The sequence below is a fragment of the Mandrillus leucophaeus genome, unplaced genomic scaffold (assembly GCF_000951045.1).
Source record: "Mandrillus leucophaeus isolate KB7577 unplaced genomic scaffold, Mleu.le_1.0 Scaffold288, whole genome shotgun sequence".
In the NCBI taxonomy this organism is placed as follows: domain Eukaryota; kingdom Metazoa; phylum Chordata; class Mammalia; order Primates; family Cercopithecidae; genus Mandrillus; species Mandrillus leucophaeus.
This window is the reverse complement of record NW_012103009.1, coordinates 10,798-29,706: the sequence shown is the minus strand read 5'-3', so window position 1 is coordinate 29,706 and position 18,909 is coordinate 10,798. Positions and strand designations below refer to the sequence as shown.

The window sequence follows — 18,909 nt, the reverse complement described above, 5'->3', positions numbered from 1 at the left end:
TTTTTTGTATTTTTTAGTAGAGACAGGGTTTCACTGTGTTAGCCAGGATAGTCTTGATCTCCTGACCTCGTGATCCGCCCGTCTCGGCCTCCCAAAGTGCTGGGATTACAGGCGTGAGCCACCGCGCCCGGCCAGGATTTCCTTTTTTAAAAAGGCTGAATGATGTTCCATTGTATGTACATGCCACATTTTCTTTATGTATTCATCTGTGGTCGAAAAAAAAAATTTTTTTAAGTATCTCTTTCAATCTTTGCAGATTGGATTTGTGCTGGGGCATTCCTTCAACACGTAACCAGGATATTAACAACTCTGTCTTAGCATTCACTTCTTGATAATCCTGGTCCTAGAGATCTTCGAAAGGAAAAAGCTTAGGGTCTTCTCAGATCTTTCCTGAATGCGTGGCCTGCCCTGGGTATGTGCATGACATTTGAAATGCCCAGTAGACACAAGTATTTTTTGAATGCCCTAATTTCCCACAGAAACTTTCCCAGATTTTCCTCCCAGGCTTTATGTAATCTATTATATGTCTGAACCACAACTTTTTGTCCCAGGGAACTGTGGGTTTTTTGGTCAACTCAGAATGTTTTCAAGCAATGCCTGCCACTTTTCTACCTTGAGTGGATTCAGACTTGGGCAAAACAGACAAATGCCTCATTTTAGTCTTTCAGATCGTTTCTGACCAGTTAGAATAGACAAACGCAGTCATTTGTGAATAAGGTCTGCCTTGCTCCCTCTGGAACCTGGGACCTGGGTCCTAAATTGGGAAAGTGGACTACTGTCTTCAAGATAACCATTAAGCTGACGAAGGGGTGGGGCAAGGGCAAGTGAAAATGCCACACAACTGTTCTGTCACTTTTCAGTTGCCCTTCCTCATTTCCGTGCTTTCCTGACTGATGTAAGTTTTTACTATTTTCCGGAGTTCGGGCGAAGTTTCTGCTGCTTTTTCTCAATGTTTCTGTAGAGGGACAGGAGTCTGGAGCTGTGTACTCTGCCGTTTTCCTGATGTCACTCCACTTCTGAGTCTTTCCTGTCTTTGTGGATAGTGGAGATGTCGATCTTGGAGATGATACCCTGTAAGGATGGGGTCCTTCATGATATGATACACAACTTAATATTCATCATATGGTTTTATGTCCCCAACATGTCTAGTAACCAAGGGGTGGACATAGGAGCGCCCCGCTCACTAGCACTCCCAGTGACACACCTGGGGAATCTGTGCTTCCTGTCTACAGCTTTAGGCTCTGTGAGCTGAAGTCTTGGTCTCTGCGAGTGGCAGCGTGGGGAGTAGGGGAGGCATTTCCACCAAGTGATACAGTAAGAGCTTCACTAAACACAAAGCTATGGCTGCTTCCTAGACAGTCCATGCGCTTGTAAACTGGCAAGCAGAGTCAGCATTCTGGAAAGAGGTGATTGTCTCTAACCATCATTAGGAGGAAAGGATGTTGCCAGATAGTAACAGGAGGGAGCAATGTATTTGGTACTCAGGTGGTTCATGCTATCTCTTGGTACTTGCATGTCTAGCTATAACTATGTAAGTGTAACAACCACTGCCTCATAAAGGCATAGTACGCAGGGGCTCAGACCCCCTTAGATAAGAGCAGCAGGATCAACCCACCAGGTAAACAACCTAGACCAGCAAAAGTGCTAGCCAGAGGATGAGAGGTGACAAGTATCAGTCTCTGCATGGGGTCCAACTACAATAGCAGGGGCTCTGGTTTATCTTTTCCCATTGACCCTTCTCTTGTACATCCCCCAGGACTGGTGACCAGTTAGAACCATGGGGCAGCTCTACCTGGATGGAATGAACTTTAAGAAACAGGTGGATCTGGCTTGTGGATGTTGCTGGCACCCTGCCCAAACATTCATCCTCCAATTGCTTTAAGTGTTGACGAAGGAAGCACACAGTTGCCCTTTTCCCCAGAGAACTGACCTTACTGACACAGAAGGCCCCCTTCCACCTCACATCCTTGGCTGAAGGGTACAAACGGCCCCCGGTCTTGAGGTAGGACTAACTCTGTAGGGCAATTTGCCCTGGGATGGGGTGGGGTGGTGAAGCCGGCCTCCAGCTGAGACCACAACCTTGCTGAGCTTCCTGCCTCCTGCCCGCCTCACTCTTCTGAGAATGACCCTAACAAGTCATTTGAACAATGGCCTTCTCAGGGTCAGCTTCTAAGGAACCTGATACAAAATAGTCAGATAAAACCAATATGATGGTGAACTTTATAGTATGTAAATTCTATCTCAGCAAGGCTGTTGTATTTTTTTTCTAAATACTTACTGGTCATTTACAGTAAGTAAATTTTTTTAAGTTCCACCTCATCAGGGCATACATTCCTGGGAACCCCTGGTCAAGTCAAACATCTTACGTTGAACATCTAAGTATTGCTGATTTAAAGGGGAAATGTGCTTGTTCTTGAGCTCCCAAATTAACAGGTAATTCAGTTCTTTTGAAAACACTAAATTCCACTGAAATGGCCTCCATGATAGTGAATTGAGAGTAAACACGGGCTACCCTGCAACAGGTCAAGGCAGCCACCCCTCATTGATAAGGGTGATGATTTGCAGATTCTTTTGTCTTTTTGCTCAGTACACACTTGGGAGCCACAAAGCACATACATTTACTCAATGTTTACGTAATTCAGCCTTTACTGTAAAAACGGAAACAATAAAAACAAAACCCTATTAATAAACACAATGCAAACAATGCCCGAGATTATAATAACAACATACTAGCAAGCCACAAGTACCAGAGAGGGGTGAACAGGCGTATCTGCTAGTTCTCCTCTTGCAGTCCTCAGCCTCCCACAGGAGGCACGAGGTAAAAACTATTCCTCAAAAAAAAAAAAAAGGACAGCCTCTTTATGCTGAAATAGGAACTTTAAAAGAAGCGCTTCTTATAGTTCAAATGGATGTACCTTGTGGTGTGGCTGTAAGGACTCTGGATTTTACCAACAAAGCTTGTGTATTCCTAACTATAGCTAAGCCTGTCACCTGCTTTTACTTAACTCTAATGTTCCTGTGATCTCAGCTTTACCTAGAAGAGCTCCTGAAACAGCGTGGGTACACAGAAATCTGGAATGAATAGCTATCTGCTCAAAAATATTTGTTTAAAAACAGATGACTGGGGTCGGGCGCAGTGGCTCACGCCTGTAATCCCAGCACTTTGAGAGGCCGAGGCGGGCAGATCACGCCAGGAGATCAAGACCATCCTGGGCAACATGGTGAAATCCCGTCTCTACTAAAAATACAAAAATTAGCTGGGTGTGGTGATGCCAAGCTACTCGGGAGGCTGAGGCAGGAGATTCATTTGAACCAGGGAGTCAGAGGTTGCAGTGAGCTGAGATTGCGCCACAGAACTCCAGCCTGGCGACTCTGAGCGAGACTCTGTCTCCAAAGGAACCAACCAACCAACCAACCAGATGATCGGGAGAATGAAGAGGAAAAAAGATGGGAGACCACATAGGGAAAGAATGGGGTCTCACAGATTCAGCTGTGGGTGGGGGTTAATCATTACCTTGGCAGAAGCACAAGGAATTGTCCCTGAGGTGAGCTTTGGAAAGGAAAAAAACACAAACAAAAAACCGAAAAACACCTAAATTTCCTTTATTAAGGTGACACATAATCATGTTTTCTGATTCTCTTCACTGCCCGCCTGGGGGGAGGGGGTGGGGAAGGTGTTAATGATACTGATCCTAATTCTGCTTCAAGGAGATCTGGTGAGAACTTCTTCCACCAGTCCAGAGTTTGCTGGTGCTGACCTCATCCCTGCATTAAGGGCCTTGAATGTGGGAGGCTAATAGGATGGATGGGCTGCAGGAGGTAGAAGAGGGAATGGCCTAGAGAGTTCAGAGCTGGAGAGCTGCTGAAGGGAAGGGTACTTTAAAAAGGCTCCACCCACCCCTAGCGCCAGCCCCTCAGCTGTGGGGAGAGGCCGCCTCCTCTGATGGGGTCTCGATGCTGCTGTTCTGCTCCTGGTCTGGCACATTCTCCTCTTCCTGTTCCAACTTGAAGTTCTGTGGACGAGGTTGCAGGTGAGGCCTGGCCCTGCGTTTGCTCAGCCGCAGCTCTGAGACATTTAGTGGGGCCAAGTTCGGCGAGAGCCACTCTACTGCGCTGTAGTCCCTGAAGAGAAGCCGTTTCTTCCATCCCACCCGAAATGTGGGCCTGACCTACCTCGAGCTCCTGAAAAATCTCATCCATGAAGTCCTGGGAGTTCTGTTTGTAAGACACAGCTAATCGAATTGCATCATTGAAGAGCTGCGGGTGAGGTACAGACACAGCTAATCAAATTGTGTCACTGAAGAGTTGGGGGTGAGGTAGAGATGGTGGATGGGAGTGCCTTGGACTCTGCCCAGTTCACCCCACTGGCCCCACTGTGAGACTACACAATACTCCATTCCTAAAATCAGCAAGCTCACCTTTCCATTTGCCTCTCCCCATCACCCTGACCTATGTATGGTCAATGGACTACCGCCTCATCAAGTCCAGGCCCATCAGCTTCTCCCCTCCCTGCCACCCACGCCCATGCACTGTTCCCATTCTCTCCATCACACCTGCAGTAAGCCCTTCTCTTCACAGCTTCCCTTTACCACCTAGCACCCTGACCTTGCTAGCTACCTCTGCAGTCGACCATACCTTCACAACATTGGTACCATCAGCAGCTGAGACGAAATACAGGGGCAGGGAGAACTTCTTGGCAAAATTGAAGCTTTTTTGGGTCGCGTTTATGTCTGCTGTAGAGAGAAGGTAGGACATTGGTCTGTCTGTCAAGGGAAGGGAAGAGGGTTTGGAGGGTGGGTCACTGGCGGCCTTCATTCCAGAAAGTGGGATAGGCGGGGATGATTAGGAAACATGTCCTAGAGAGTTCAGTTAATAGGGATCTGTGTCTTGGGAAGAGGGCAGGCTGGCTTAGCTGGCTTCTTTATAAGGCGGGAAGAACGCAAGTAACCAAGGGTCGTATCTTATCGTGGGAGGGAGGAACAATCACTGAAGGCTGCCTGCCCCAGGAATGGGGGAGAAAACGTGTGGTGGTGGGTCCCCAGTGAATTGCTAACACCCAGGTGCAGGGATGGCCCCACCATCAATTTTATTGGCCACCACGATGCATGGGATCTCTGGCCTGAACTCCCGAAGCTCCATGTACCAGGTGCTCAGGTTCTTATAGGTGACTTTCCTCTGTACATCAAACACCTGCAAAGGGCAGAGGAAGAAAGATAGCTCAGGTGTCAATGTTTCTGCACCGCATCTCCAGGTGACTCACTCACACACCTAAGCAGGTGAGCATGAGCACATGGCATTGTCTGTGGGAATGCTCTGAATTGCAGCCTCTCTGACCACAGAGGCTGTCCTTTCTCGGGGAAGCCCCCTGGGGTCTCCAGATGCACAAATGTTTTTAAAAATCTTATTATTGGCTCGTTGTGGTGGCTCACATCTGTAAACCCAGCGCTTTGGGAGGTTGAGGCGGGCTGATCACCTGAGGTCAGGAGTTCGAGACCAGCCTGGCTAACATGGTGAAACTCTGTCTCTACTAAAAATGCAAAAAGTTAGCTGGGCGCAGTGGCGCATGCCTGTAATCTCGGCTACTTGGGAGGCTGAGGCAGGAGAATTGCTTGAACTGGGAAGACGGAGGTTGCAGTGAGCCCAGATCATGCCACTGCACTCTGGCCTGGGCAACAAGAGCAAAACTCCATCTCAAAATAAATAAATAAATAAATAAATAAATAAATAAATAACAGATTCCTTTTTTGTTATCTTGTCATCTAATCTTATTCCCCTATTTTAACAATCATAAATTGAATCAATTTGCCAATTGATACAGTCTGTTAGAAATTGTAAACTTCCGTGTTTTTTAGTCTACTCTTATATTTATTGCTTAAACTGTTTTAAAGTTCCTCTGTAGTAACTGTAAATATTTCTAGAGTTTTACTTTAGTTACTATTGATTTACTTTTATTTTTTACTTTTTAGAGACAGGGTTTCCCTCTGTCACCCAGGCTAGAATGCAGAGGCTCAATCACAGCTCACCGCAACCTCAAAACTCCTCAGCTCAAGGGATCCTCCTACTTCAGCCTCCCAAGTAGCACGCACCCATTAATTCTTAAATTATTTTTTTTGTAGAGGCAGGCTCTCCCTATGTTGCCCAGGCTCATCTCAAACTCTTGGCCTCAAGGGATCCTCCTACCTAAAGGTGCTGGGGTTACAGGTGTTAGCCACAACAGGCCTTGATTTCTTTTCTTTTTTCTTTTAGATGGAGTCTCACTCTGTTATCCAGGCTGGAGTGTGGTGGCATAATCTCAGCTCACTGCAACCTTCGACTTCTGCGTTCAAATGATTCTCTTGTCTCAGCCTCCTCAGTAGCTGGGACTACAGGCGTGCGCCACCATGTCTGGCTAATTTTTATGTTTTTAGTAGAGACAGGGTTTCGCCATGTTGGGCAGGCTGGTCTTGAACTCTTGACCTCAAGTGATCTGCCTGCCTAGGCCTCCCAAAGTACTGGGATTACAGGCATGAGCTACTGCACCTGGCTGATTTACTTTTAATTTTAAGCTTCTGTTTACTTCTTTGTTCTTTCTGCTTTTTGTTTTTGTTTTTTGACAGGGTCTTACTCTGTCACCCAGGCTGGAGTGCAGTGGCACAATCTTGGCTTACTGCCCCCTAGACTCCCTGGGCTTGGGTGAGCCTCCTGAGTAGCTGGAACTACAGGGACATGCCACCATGCCTGGCTAATTTTGTATATTTTTTGTAGAGATGAGGTCTCATTATATTAACCAGGCTGGTCTTGAACTCCTGGGCTCAAGTGACCCTCCTGCTTCGGCCTCCCAAATTTCTGGGATTATAGGCATAAGCCACTGTGACTGGCCTCTTTAAGCTTTTTAAAATTTTTATGTTTTATTATTTGTATTTCATAATTGTATTACGTTTTTATAATTTATTGTTTTTACCTATTTTTATTTATTTATTTATTTTGAGATGGAGTCTTGCTCTATTGCCCAGGCTGGGGTGCAGTGGTGCTGTCTTGGCTCACTGCAACCTCCACCTCCTGGGTTCAAGCGATTCTCCCGTCTCAGCCTCCTGAGTAGCTGGATTACAGGTGCGCACCACCACGCCCGGCTAATTTTTGTATTTTTAGTAGAGACGGGGGTTTCACCGTGTTGGTCAGGCTGGTCTCGAACTCCTGACTTCAGGTGATCTGCCCGCCTCAGCCTCCCAAAGTGCTGGGATTAAAGGCACGAGTCACCATGCCCAGCCTGTTTTTACCTATTTTAAAATATCAGCAAGAAGGATGAGCACCGTAAACCAGCTCTAAGGGCAGAACTCTGAACGATAACTGAGCTGCGGCTACAGTGAGCCTTTGTGCCCTTCACAGGAGCTCCTCCCAAGTGTCGAGCCCGAACTGCCCTAGTACCACAGTCAGTGGATTAAAGTTACAACCACCACCTTGTAACTGCTGGCACAGCTGACCTCACTTCTAAATCACCCAGCTATTTGTGCAAGGAACATGGTTCAAGCTCAGGGCTAGGGGCTCGCCCTGTGTGGCGGTGGGAGGGTCAGCAGCTGTCACACCCCAAGAGGTGGCAGGAAGTCTATGTGGATTCTCTTTCACAGGCCAATGTCAATGAATCACCAGGTTGTCTTGAATTCCCGAGGAAGACTCCTTATAAAGGATGTCTGTAACGAAACTTCCGGAATCTGCCTCACACCAGGCTCAGATGCTTTTTGTCCAGGTCTGGTTTCCTGAGCACCCTTTCCTTGTTTGCAGAGCCGAGGAGGAGCTGGCTAGAATGAGCAGCATCCCCATGTCAAGGTTTCAAGGTGGAGGGTCGAGCCTTGGCTCCGTCTCTGACCCTCAGCTCCCCGTGTGGTCAGAAGGTGAGTGCTTTCTACCCGCCAGGGCCCATGCAGCAGACTGGGGCTGGTGGCAGGCACCTGCAGACACAGGCATGGTGGCAGGAGAGACACCCCAGGCCTTCAGAAGAGGGTCTGAGGGGAGCCCATGGAGATGCATCAGATGCAGGAAGCAGTCACTCCAAGAGAAAAAGAGAGGTGAGCTCAAAATACCAAATGCCAGAGTAGGCCCGAAACCAAACTGGCCAGGACCAAGCTCCTCTGTTCTTGAGGGTCAGACTTCTGCACTACACTGGCCTCATTTGCCTTACCCCATTATCCTCTTGTTTAGCACCTTAACAGTTATCAGAGTTAAAGCTTTTGGAATGTTTCAAGGGATTTTGTTCTTAAGGGGCAGTGGGGGAAATCAGGTGATGAGCTCCTTCCTTTACCATCTGCAAAGGGTCAGAAGGGAAGAATCCTCACCGTCTTCACCCCTGGTATCTGTACTGTGCCCACCAGTCAGTAAGTTCCTGGGGGCAGCATTGTGTCTTTCCGCCTTGGCACTCCTGGCATCCTGCACATGTGCATCACAGACAGAATCCACGTTGTGGAAGTGATCAGTGGTGCACACAGGAAAGAACAATTCTAATGACAAACATCAGAAGAGGCTGCATGGAGGTGATGGCATTTAAGCAGGGCCTGAGAAATGAGCAGAGTTTCAAGTAAAGGGGTGTGAGCTGGGGAGAGGCTGAGGGAAGAGCATGAAGGAAGGTGTGCAGAGGAGCAGAACAGAGCAGCTCCTTCTGGATTCCCTCTGCTATTGCTTCTTACAGATGAGATGACACCTGCTCAGCCATGCATCCCTCTCAGTGCCAAGGTAAGGCCGTGCATACTTATAGACAATCACTAGGTGGGAGGTAGGGCTAGAAAGGTGGGTGTCTAAATGCTATGGAGTGCCATGGCAGACTTTATTAATATATGCCAACAATGGTGGCAACCTGTCCATCCCATGTGTTCTTTTAATCATGTGACTCTGATTCCCCACTGAGAAATGCCATCTGTTTCTTCCCTCTGTGACTATGGCCAGAGAGATGCCACGTAACTTCCAGGGCTAGGCTATAAAAGGAAATACAAGTCCCACCAGGTTCTCTTTGGATGCTTGATCTTGGGATCTTGGCTGACACTCTGTGAGCAAGCCCAAATCGGCCCAACTGATAAACTGCGAAGAAACACGGGGAGCAGAACCTGCCGGGGGTCCAGCCAAGTACCAGTGTGTGCGTGGGGAGATGCCCCAGGCAGTTCTAGCCTGGAACCCAGCCTTGGAGCCTTCTTAGCTGAGACTTCAGACATGACGGATCCCCGATCTATCAGAAAATGGTTGTTTTGTGCCACCAAGTTTTGGGGTTTTGTGTTAAAGCAAGACCTTGAATGCTATTCCAAGAAATTTTAGTGACTAAGGTTTTCACTTGGTGACAATTGCTAGGTTAATAATTCAGAAGACTAGTCTATTACTTCCTGCATTGTAGATGGCTGATGTTCACGAAAATGTGGGTTTTTTTTTTTTTTTTTTTTTTTGATGGAGTTTTGCTCTTGTTGCCCAGGCTGGAGTGCAATGGCGCGATCCGGCTCGCTGCAACCTCTGCCTCCCGGGTTCAAGTGATTCTCGTGCCTCAGCCTCCCAAGTAGCTGGGACTACAGGCGCCACCACCACGCCCAGCTAATTTTTTGTAGTTTTAGTAGAGACGGGGTTTTACCATGTTGGCCAGGCTGGTCTCAAACTGCTGACCTCAGGTGATCCACCCACCTTGGCCTCCCAAAGTGCTGGGATTACAGGCATGAGCCACCATGCCCAGCCATGAAAATGTTTTTTAAGTGGCTCAAAAGAAAAACATGTTCCTTTTCAGCATCTAAAAGTGGTGGCCTGAGAACCAAGCCAGGGAATTCACGGGTAGGAACTTCTATAGGACACAGGTTTACAGAGCTCCTTTTTCCTTTCTTAGCCCTTTCCTCGGCTGCATTTCAGGCACTTACCACACCCTGGCCACCGGGGTGGAACCGTAAGGACTGCGTCCTAGGCAACAAAATGGGAGGCTCGGAGGGAGGCAAGGGGCTGGCCTGAGAGAGAAGGTTCTCTGGGACCCGCAGCATCTACTCAGTCCCAGCATGTGCCCCCTAGGGAAAAGCAGCAGGCAACAGTAGAGGGAGGCCTTGGGAGCTTGTCTGACAGGGTGGGTCCATCAGAGGGACTGCGGCCCTGTCTCAGGCACACGTTTGCCTCTTGGATGCTACACCTGATGGTGAAGCCCTGAGCTTGCTGTTCCACCTTTTCTCCACCCATCCCCACCTCCAGAGAGCTCACCTGGCACCTTCTCACTAAGAAGCTCTGGGGAGCAGGTGTGGTTTGAAACATCCCTGGGTGACCCTGAGCCCCGCCTCCCACAACACCCAGACTTGGTTAAGAGGGCCCAGGGCTGCTAGGCCCCTCACCCCTCAGGCCAGACTTGCCCAGTGCCTTTGTCCACCTCTACCCCATCTCGTACCATGATGCAGGCGTGGGCCTTGTAGTAGTAGGAGGCATGCATGCTCTGGAACCGCTCCTGGCCTGCCGTGTCCCAAAAGTCTGCAATGTGAACACAGCTCTGACTGCCTGTTGGGGGCTGGAGATCACAGAGACCCACATGCCTGGTACATTTCTGTGCAAGTCACTAAAATACGACACACACGTGGCACAAACCACAGCATGTGTGTGAGTGTACACAGGGAGCACAGGGAGAAACAGAGACCACACAGCTCCACACGTGTGTCTTCGACACAGTGTACCTGAGTGTGATGAGAGAGGTGTGTGTTCACCTGTTTGTATGGGAAGACCATGGGTTAGGGGCCAGGAGAAAGGACAACATACACTGGAAGCCCAAGGAGGGAGAAGATAGGTTGCCCGTTTCCCACATGATATGCAGGGTCCTCTAAGTTCTAAACTAGTCCAACTTCTCACGTGCGCTGACCACAGATGGTAGACAGAGTCAGGCAGGCTGTGTGGCCTGGCCAAGGAGAAGATTATGACCCGATGGAAGGTCAAAGCCCGATGTGGTAGATAATGTTCTGACCACATTTACTTTTTTAAACCGGCTGAATAAGAACCCCTGAAGCTAGGCAAACTACTGCCTTGTCGAAGGCCTCTCATGTTCTTCTTCCCTGAGGTGGGTACAGCCCCCTGACTTCTCCTTTCCTGAACCCTGTCCTGCACAGGTGCCGCCCTGGACGCCAGGTCAGAGGGCTGGGACTTGGCCCCTGCGTGCCTCCTAACACCCTCCACAGCTTCCTGGCTCCTGACTCTCTGGGTTCTCTCTACCACCCCTTATCCCTGCCTGGGGTCTCATTTTCTCCCTCTGGACTCTCTCCTTATGAACCTTCCCTCACCTCCCCTCGTCTCCCGTTTCCTCTTTCCTGAGGGTCAGCGTGGCTTGGCCCTGTGCCACTTACCCACAAGGATGGTCTTGCCATCTACCGTGGTTGTGTGCTTGTAGAGGGTCAGGGCGTACGTGGACAGCTGCTGTGGCTGACTGCACTCAGGTTAAGGACCAAAATCAATAAAAGGGGAGGTAAGGAAGGAGTGGGGGGAAGGTGTTTGGTTTGATGAAATGGATCCTCTCCCTCCTCTTCTCTTTGGAGTTACTGAGATTTTAAATCAAACCAGTGTTGCAGACAGAGGATCAGCCTCGCATATCACTGGTACAAGCGCCACGGAAGAGTGAGGGGTGGGAGGAGATGGGAGTGTGTTCTGGTCATCGAAGTCTGAGGTAAAGCGCAGAACAGGATTTTACAGACAAGCGTCATAAAGGGCATCATGCAGTTGGAAAATGCAAATGTGGAAACCCCAACTCAATCACTGATGGAGGCCGGGCGCGGTGGCTCAAGCCTGTAATCCCAGCACTTTGGGAGGCCGAGACGGGCGGATCACGAGGTCAGGAGATCGAGACCATCCTGGCTAACACGGTGAAACCCCGTCTCTATTAAAAAATACAAAAAACTAGCCGGGCAAGGTGGCGGCGCCTGTAGTCCCAGCTACTCGGGAGGCTGAGGCAGGAGAATGGCAGGAACCCGGGAGGCGGAGCTTGCAGTGAGCTGAGATCCGGCCACTGCACTCCAGCCCGGGCGGCAGAGCGAGACTCCGTCTCAAAAAAAAAAAAAAAAAAAAAAAAAATCACTGATGGAGCTTTCGCAGGCTGGAAAGGAAACCCTGACCCTAGGTAGCAACATGACCATTCCAGGGACAAAAGCTCCCACAAGCCTTACAGCTGACAAGCCGTCTATCAATTTGGAGTCTGCCTATGTGTGAAACCCTGAGAAAAAGGGTTACACTCTGGGGATAAACACCTTCTGAGGCTGCAAGAAGCGGGACAGTGTAAAAAGCAGAGCCAAGTGTTGCAGGTGGGCTGGGTGTGCAGAAGCACTTGGTACAAGGTGGAGTAACACATACTCAGATCTTAAGGCAACTGAGCGTTGGGGTGCTGAGCATAGGACAGGGAGCAGCAGGCTCCAGGGGCTCGTCTCACCTGTGGTTTTCAGTGGATCCACTTGGGAAGCTGTTTAAAAATCTCCCAGTTGCAGGGAGGAACTCACTCCAAACCTATATAATATAACAATTCATGGGAGGAAGGTGGGGCTGGCAGCTCCTATTTTACAAAGTTCATTCATATCAGAGATGTTTTTCAACAGTAGGGGGCCCAAGCTTTGAGGTTAAATGAGTTGGCCAGTGTCAGAAGCTACTAAGGAGGAGAAGGAGGTGGGGTTTGAATCCAGGCATTAGATCCAAACCATTTGCTGTTTGCCATTCTACTGCCCTCTTAATATAAAACAAATCCAAATATGAGTAAGCTCCAAAATATACAGCACTGATTGTGCAATGCCATGTGGATCAGCCGGCAAGAAACAAGTGTGGAACAAAACCTGTGCATTCACTTACCCAATCCTCCTTCCTGGGCTGCTGCTACAAAGTGGTGGGCAGTGGGGCACTGACACATGAGCGTGGGAAGACCCACAGGAAAAAGGGGTATTTCAAACCTTGAAGGATACAAGCCATCCATGAGAAATCTCTCCATGAGTCTGAAAGCAGAACAGGCAAGGCGGTCAGATGGTGTCTCCATCTCTCCCTTGTCCCAAACTTTATCGCCCTAAGGCCGACAACCTGGAAGCCACCTGTGGTTTCCCCCTTTCGCTCCACAGTCACACAGTTTCCGGGTCAAGTCTGGAACCTGGGAATCAGCATTACCAACCCGTCATAACCAAACAGCTCATGTTACTGAGTACACACACCAGCCCATGTGAAGCTCTCAAATCTGTTATTGTCACCACAGCACAGTGCTGCACATACCATTACCCTTGTGCTATGCACAGGGAAACAGAGGCCAGGCCAAGGCTGTGCCTTCCGTTCAAAAGCCATTTCCCAGCCGGGCACAGTGGCTCACGCCTGTAATCCCAGCACTTTGGGAGGCTAAGGCGGGTGGACCACTTGAGGTCAGGAGTTCAAGACCAGTCTGGTCAACATGGTGAAGCCCTTGTCTCCACTAAAAATACAAAAAATTAGCCAGGCATGGTGGCACATGCCTGTAATCCCAGCTACCCGGGAGGCTGAGACAAGAGAACCTGCTTGATCTATTGGTTATTGAGAGGACTATCTATTCTGAATGTGGTCAGTTATTCTGTTAAAAAAATTAGGCAGACTTTGTCACTCCTCTGTGCAAAACCATCCAGTGGTTCCCCATTTCTTTCAGTTCAAACTCTCCCATTTCTTCTTCTCTCCCTCTGTTCTAGCCACTGGCCATTTCCTCCTTTTGTTGTTGAAATGTTCCTGCCAGGTATCTGCAAGGCTTACTCCTTGCTTTTTTCAAGTCTTTGACCCAATGTCACCTTTACAACTAGGCCTTCCCTGACCACTCTCTTTACATAGCAACATTTTTTCCCTCAAGTTTTGTAGGGTCACTGCTTGCCTGTCTGTCAGCGTAGTACACTCTAACCATGATTTTATACTTCTGATTGTAAACTGCAGCTTCAGTTGTAAAAGGAGGATAAACTTCATTTATAACTATAAAGAAACAGTACCCTTACTATAAAGAAAACACATCATCTTCTTAGATTACATAGAAAATTACACAAAGAAATTTCCGCAGCCAGAGGTTAAGATGGTAAATGAAAGAGACCCAAGCTCAGAACACTGTCCTGAGGGGGCGCGTGCTCAGGACGCAGAGGAGGAAGAGGAGAGACCCATAAACTTGCCTCATCAAAGCAGAAGCAGTGAAAGAATAAAAACACAGGCACAGAGGGATTTTCTTAAGGAAAAGTTGCCTCTGGAAGACAGGATGAAGGAGAAAAAATAAGCCCCAGAGACTCATTCCCTCCCAGCATTCTGCAGCTTAGCAGAGAACCAGCTCGGCAGGCCTGAGCTCAACAACAGAGCAGGCCTACCTTCGGGGGCTCTAGGAAGCTGCCTCTGTCTCTGTCACATACACAGATGTTCCCTGTCTTCTTTTCCCAAAAATATTTAGAGCAGGCACTGGTTACTGTTGGCCTAAGCACAACTCCCTCAGGATAATGAGAGCTTGGGACCCAGGGAGTCACATGCTGTGACTTTTCTGCTTGCAAATTTCCCCCATCACCCTACTCTGTACTCACACCATGTGGCCTTAGTTGGGGGTGGGGGTGTGTGCCTGTGCCCTCTTTGCACAACGATGATAGGCAATTATTAACAGGAATGGAAGACCCTAAAGGCCAAGTTATACAGCTATCAAAGAAAAAAGACAATACATGTGGACCTAACTACTCTTAAAGATGGAATCAGAAAGCCACGTCTTGTTGGCCGGGTGCGGTGGCTCACACCTGTAATCCCAGAACTTTGGGAGGCCAAGGCAGACAGATCGCTTGAGGTTAGGAATTCCAGACCAGCCTGGCCAACATGGCAAAACCTGTGCTAAAAATACAAAACAATTAGCTAGGCATGGTGGCGCACGCCTGTAATCCCAGCTACTCAGGAGGCTGAGGCATGAGAATGGCGTGAACCCAGGAGGCAGAGGTTGCAGTGAGCTGAGATCACGCCACTGCACTCCAGCCTGGGGGACAGAGCGAGACTCCATCTCAAAACAAACAAACAAACAAACAAACAAAAAAACTAAACCAGAGCTGCAGTGTGTGATTGTGTGGTGGGGAAGAGAGAGAGAGAGAGGGAGAGAGAAAGAATTCAAATTCATGGAGATGGCCTAAAAACCAGCAAAGCCCCCAGAGAACTATTCACAGCTACCTGAGTCAAAGGACATGTTTATAAAAATGAAGGTAGAAAACAAGGTGGGCCTGGAGTACTTGGGAAATAAGCGTAACCAGTTCTCTGGGCAGGGGCAAGTGTACCCTCATGCCATGAAGGCAGAAATGGACATGTGCCCTCACCAGTCGTAGGTGTGAGAAATAGGACGTCTCATGGAGACAAGCCGCCAGCGCCGCAGAGCCTCCCTTCACCTCTCTGGGTGGCATGTAGGCACCGAAATTCATTAAAAGAAGAAGCCAATCTTCACAATGATTATAGTCAATCGTCAGTTCTACCCAGTTTTCTCTATCTCAGAGAGTCCCTCCAAGAAAGCATCTTCACCACCTTTACCCAATCTGTCACGGTGGCATAGTCACTTTTCTCTTTCCATTCCCACTCCCCGCCCTTGCCATCCCTCAGCCCACAAACCACATACAATGTCCTTAGTTGCTCCACATGTTCTCTCAGGGCTCAGAGGAAACACTCAAATTCCTCAGTCCTTATGACCTGCCCCCTCCACCCAACACACACAACTGCTCTCGTGATTCCCCTCGTTCCTCTATGAACATCTGGACTCCAGCCAAGACTGCTCCCTCACCAGCCCCAAGAAGTCATGCTCCTCTGCCTTTGGAGGACTTTTTTAAATGCCCCGGACCCTCTCTGGGGCTGATATTTCTTCCCTAATCTCTCAACATACTTGGATTTGCCCACTGCGCTGTCTCCCAGGCAGATGATCTTCACGTTGTCATCAGCATCATACTTCCCTTGGTCCAGCCCACTGGGTTTGGTTCTGTCTTCTGCCATCGGCTCCTAGCTGTAGAGAGGGGTCCAGCCCAGGGGAGGGAAGGGTCTTGTCACTATGTGGGAAGATCAACAAGAGGATGTTGTCAGAGATAAGTCCCCTCAACCAAATTTATTTCCTCCTCTTCCTGGACAGGAGAGACAATGAGCCAATGAGAGAGGGGTCCAAGAATAGGCTCACACCCTTCTCCATTCACCACCAACTTGCCTGCCACATGCTGAGCCTTGGGGTTGTAACCTTGTACCCACAAGATTCTCTTAGAGTGGTTTTCCCTATGATATATTCCTATTGTGGGTATGCTTAAGGTCACACCTCCCACGACCACCTGGAGAGACAGCATTCTGTATTTACAAGTTCTTTTTTTTGTTTTTTTCTGAGATGGAGTCTTGCTCTATCACTCAGGCTGGAGTGCAGTGGCACGATCTGGGCTCACTGCAAACTCCGCCTACTAGGTTTGAGTGATTCTCCTGCCTCAGCCTCCCCAGTAGCTGGGATTACAGGCACCTCCCATCACGCCCAACTAATTTTTGTATTTTTAGTAGAGACAAGGTTTTACTATGTTGGCCAGGCTGGTCTCGAACTCCTGACCTCTAGTGATCTGCCCATTTCGGCCTCCCAAAGTGCTGGGATTACAGGCATGAGCCACTGTGTCCGGCCTGTATTTACAAGTTCAACATACAAAAGTTTCCTTACTTGTAAAACAGGGACAAAAAAAAAAAAAAACAACACAAAAAAACACAAAAAAACAGTGCCCAGTCACATGGTTGACATAAGACACTGTCTGCCAGAAAGCCTGAGCTCTCACCACTGAATGACACTGACACACAGCCAAATATGCCTGACCCACACTTGTGATCCTTTGCCTTCTTCATGCCTCTTACCTCCCCTTCATTTTCCATCCTACTGTAATCTGTACCTGCCTCTCCCTCTCTCAACACGTGCAATTCCCCTAACCCCCTTCTCCAGTGGTGTTTCAACCTTACTAGTTTCAAGTATCTCCTAAATGCTGATTATACCCCGCTGTACCTCCATCTAGACTGTTTCCCTCAGTGCTGGACTCAGATATGGTATGCAATTGACTACTAGACTTGGAGTAGCAGAGTATGACACACAGGCATCAATAACATGTTATACACAAATACTTTAAGTCCTGCGCACCCGAAATGCTGCTCCTCACATTACCCATTTGCGCAAGACATTCACCAGGCATCCAGTGCCAAAGACTGTGTACAACATAATCTCTAGCTCTGTTTTACTCTCCTCACACCTAAATATGACTTTGCAAACATTCCTGAGAATGTAATCACAGTCCATACTCTTAGCTAGGTGGGCACATAGAAATGATATGATGACGAGATAGCAGCAATAGGTGAACCTTACTGAGCATTCACCATGAGCAGACGTTGCACAGGGTTCAGGGGATGTAAGACACAATGATAGCAGAGTCTACTGTGGTAAGAGCTACGACAGAACTATGCACACGGGTCAGGGGTAGAAAATACCAACAGGGCCCCCGAGTTTTCCTGACTGTGCCACCACACAGCTACTGCTTCTGCACAGCCAGGGACTTCGCCTTGTTTATCCAGGGACACAATTCCTGGGAAGTGGCAGATGCTTGGAAAGCATGGTGAGGGGTCTGCCCCCTTTCACCTGTACCCTGTAGAGAGAGCGACAGAAAGCCAAATCCAGCTGCACGGCTCCACGCTTGAGGAGGTTCTTTCTTTTGTTTAGAGACAGGGTCTCACTGTCGCCCAGGCTGGAGTGCAGTGGCGCGATCACGGCTCACTGCAGCCCCCAACTCCTGGACTCAAACGATCCTCCCTCCTCGGCATCCCTGGGACTACAGTCGTGAGCCACCGCTTACGGGCGAAGACTTGGTTGTCGCTGTCCTCGCGATCTAAGTGGGCAAGCTATCTTTCGATAAATGTTTTTGGGCACCAACCATGTCCATGCATCGCCAGGCTGCCCATCCCGCCCCCCACAACAGCCTCGCGAAGCCACCTTTCCGTCCTTCCCCCGACCGGGACGCCCTCCCGCCCACACCCCTAGGGCGGCCTCTGAGGGGCTGATCCTGCGTGCTAAGCCAGCCACCGGGGCGGATTTGCCCTCACGTGCGGTCCCGAGTGAGGGCTGGAGAGACCAGGGACGCTGCAGGTCGCCTGCCCGCGGCCAGCGGCCCCTCGGGCCCTGCCGCCCGCCTGGACTCGGCGCGGTCTCAAACCACGCCCGCCGGCCCAGCTCGCGCTGCAGCGCACTCTGCTTCCGGCTCGGCCCGCGTCCTCGCAGCTGCTACGCAACCACGCAAGGACCCCGAGGGAGGCTGCCCGGCCGAAGGCCTGAAGGACCCCGCTGGGGCGCGGGTTGCCCAGCGCGGCGCCTGGCGGGAGGGCCGCAGGGAGTGCGCATGCGGCCAAGTGCGGTGCTGCGTCTCCCGGCTGTGGGTGTGGTTGGTACTGAGGGTTCAGTGGGTGCCGCCCGCCTAGAGGGAGTGGAGGGGGGAGCACGTCAGCGGTGGGGGGCGCAGGTCCAGCTTTCTCCATTTTTTATTTATTTGATGGGGTAAATTTGAGCAAATTTCTCGACTTGTCGACATTTGTTATTAACTGAGCGGGAATTAGGAGACGAGCCTGGTCCTCTCCGCACAGCCCAGCAGGTACGCCGCCCGCGTGCCTGTGGAGAACAGCGGCTCCTGTAGGGCCGACAGGTGTGGACCAAGTAGCTGTGAAATTTCTTCTGAAGAAAACGCACGAGGAGGACGCGAGTGAGCTCAGGAGGAGGGGCGCTACCCCAGGGGACGTCCCCATGCATGGGCTTGTGAACCCCGAATATCTGAGACGGTCAATTTACAAAGTTTATTTTGCCAAGGTTGAGGACGCACGCCCGGGACACAGCCTCAGGTCTTGACGACATGTGCCCAAGGTGGTCGGGACACAGCTTGGTTTTATACATTTTAGGGAGACAGGAGACATCAATATATGTAAGATGAACGT

General features: G+C 49.6%; 1 protein-coding gene across 6 annotated transcripts; it reads right to left on the bottom strand.

Annotated features, from left to right (window-relative positions):
* Positions 1 to 2,622: 2,622 nt before the first annotated feature.
* Positions 2,623 to 18,218, bottom strand: RABL2B (RAB, member of RAS oncogene family-like 2B). 6 transcript variants are annotated; one of them, XM_011985563.1, is made up of 10 exons: positions 18,031 to 18,218; positions 15,815 to 15,974; positions 12,900 to 12,929; positions 11,307 to 11,386; positions 10,367 to 10,446; positions 5,079 to 5,190; positions 4,636 to 4,730; positions 4,174 to 4,257; positions 3,899 to 4,013; positions 2,623 to 2,831 (listed from the first exon to the last, which is right to left on the bottom strand). In XM_011985563.1, exons 2-9 carry the CDS (start codon positions 15,919 to 15,921, stop codon positions 3,915 to 3,917), a joined length of 687 nt encoding a protein of 228 aa, XP_011840953.1. In that variant the 5' UTR covers positions 15,922 to 15,974; positions 18,031 to 18,218; the 3' UTR covers positions 2,623 to 2,831; positions 3,899 to 3,914. The 6 variants fall into 6 exon arrangements, with proteins under 6 accessions (XP_011840953.1, XP_011840951.1, XP_011840950.1 ...); XM_011985560.1 differs by having other exon boundaries at positions 2,634 to 2,831; positions 4,636 to 4,733; positions 18,031 to 18,212; XM_011985559.1 differs by having other exon boundaries at positions 2,634 to 4,013; positions 4,636 to 4,733; positions 18,031 to 18,067; positions 18,118 to 18,170.
* Between the last annotated feature and the right edge of the window lie 691 nt (positions 18,219 to 18,909).

Coding starts and splice junctions, on each gene's coding strand:
- RABL2B (XM_011985558.1), bottom strand. CDS start 15,921: ATGGCAGAAGACAGAACCAAACCCAGTGGGCTGGACCAAGGGAAGTAT. Junction 10,447..11,306: donor TGGCAAGACCATCCTTGTGG/GTAAGTGGCACA, acceptor TTCACATTGCAG/ACTTTTGGGACACGGCAGGC. Junction 4,014..4,173: donor AGATTTTTCAGGAGCTCGAG/GTAGGTCAGGCC, acceptor CCTCGTCCACAG/AACTTCAAGTTGGAACAGGA.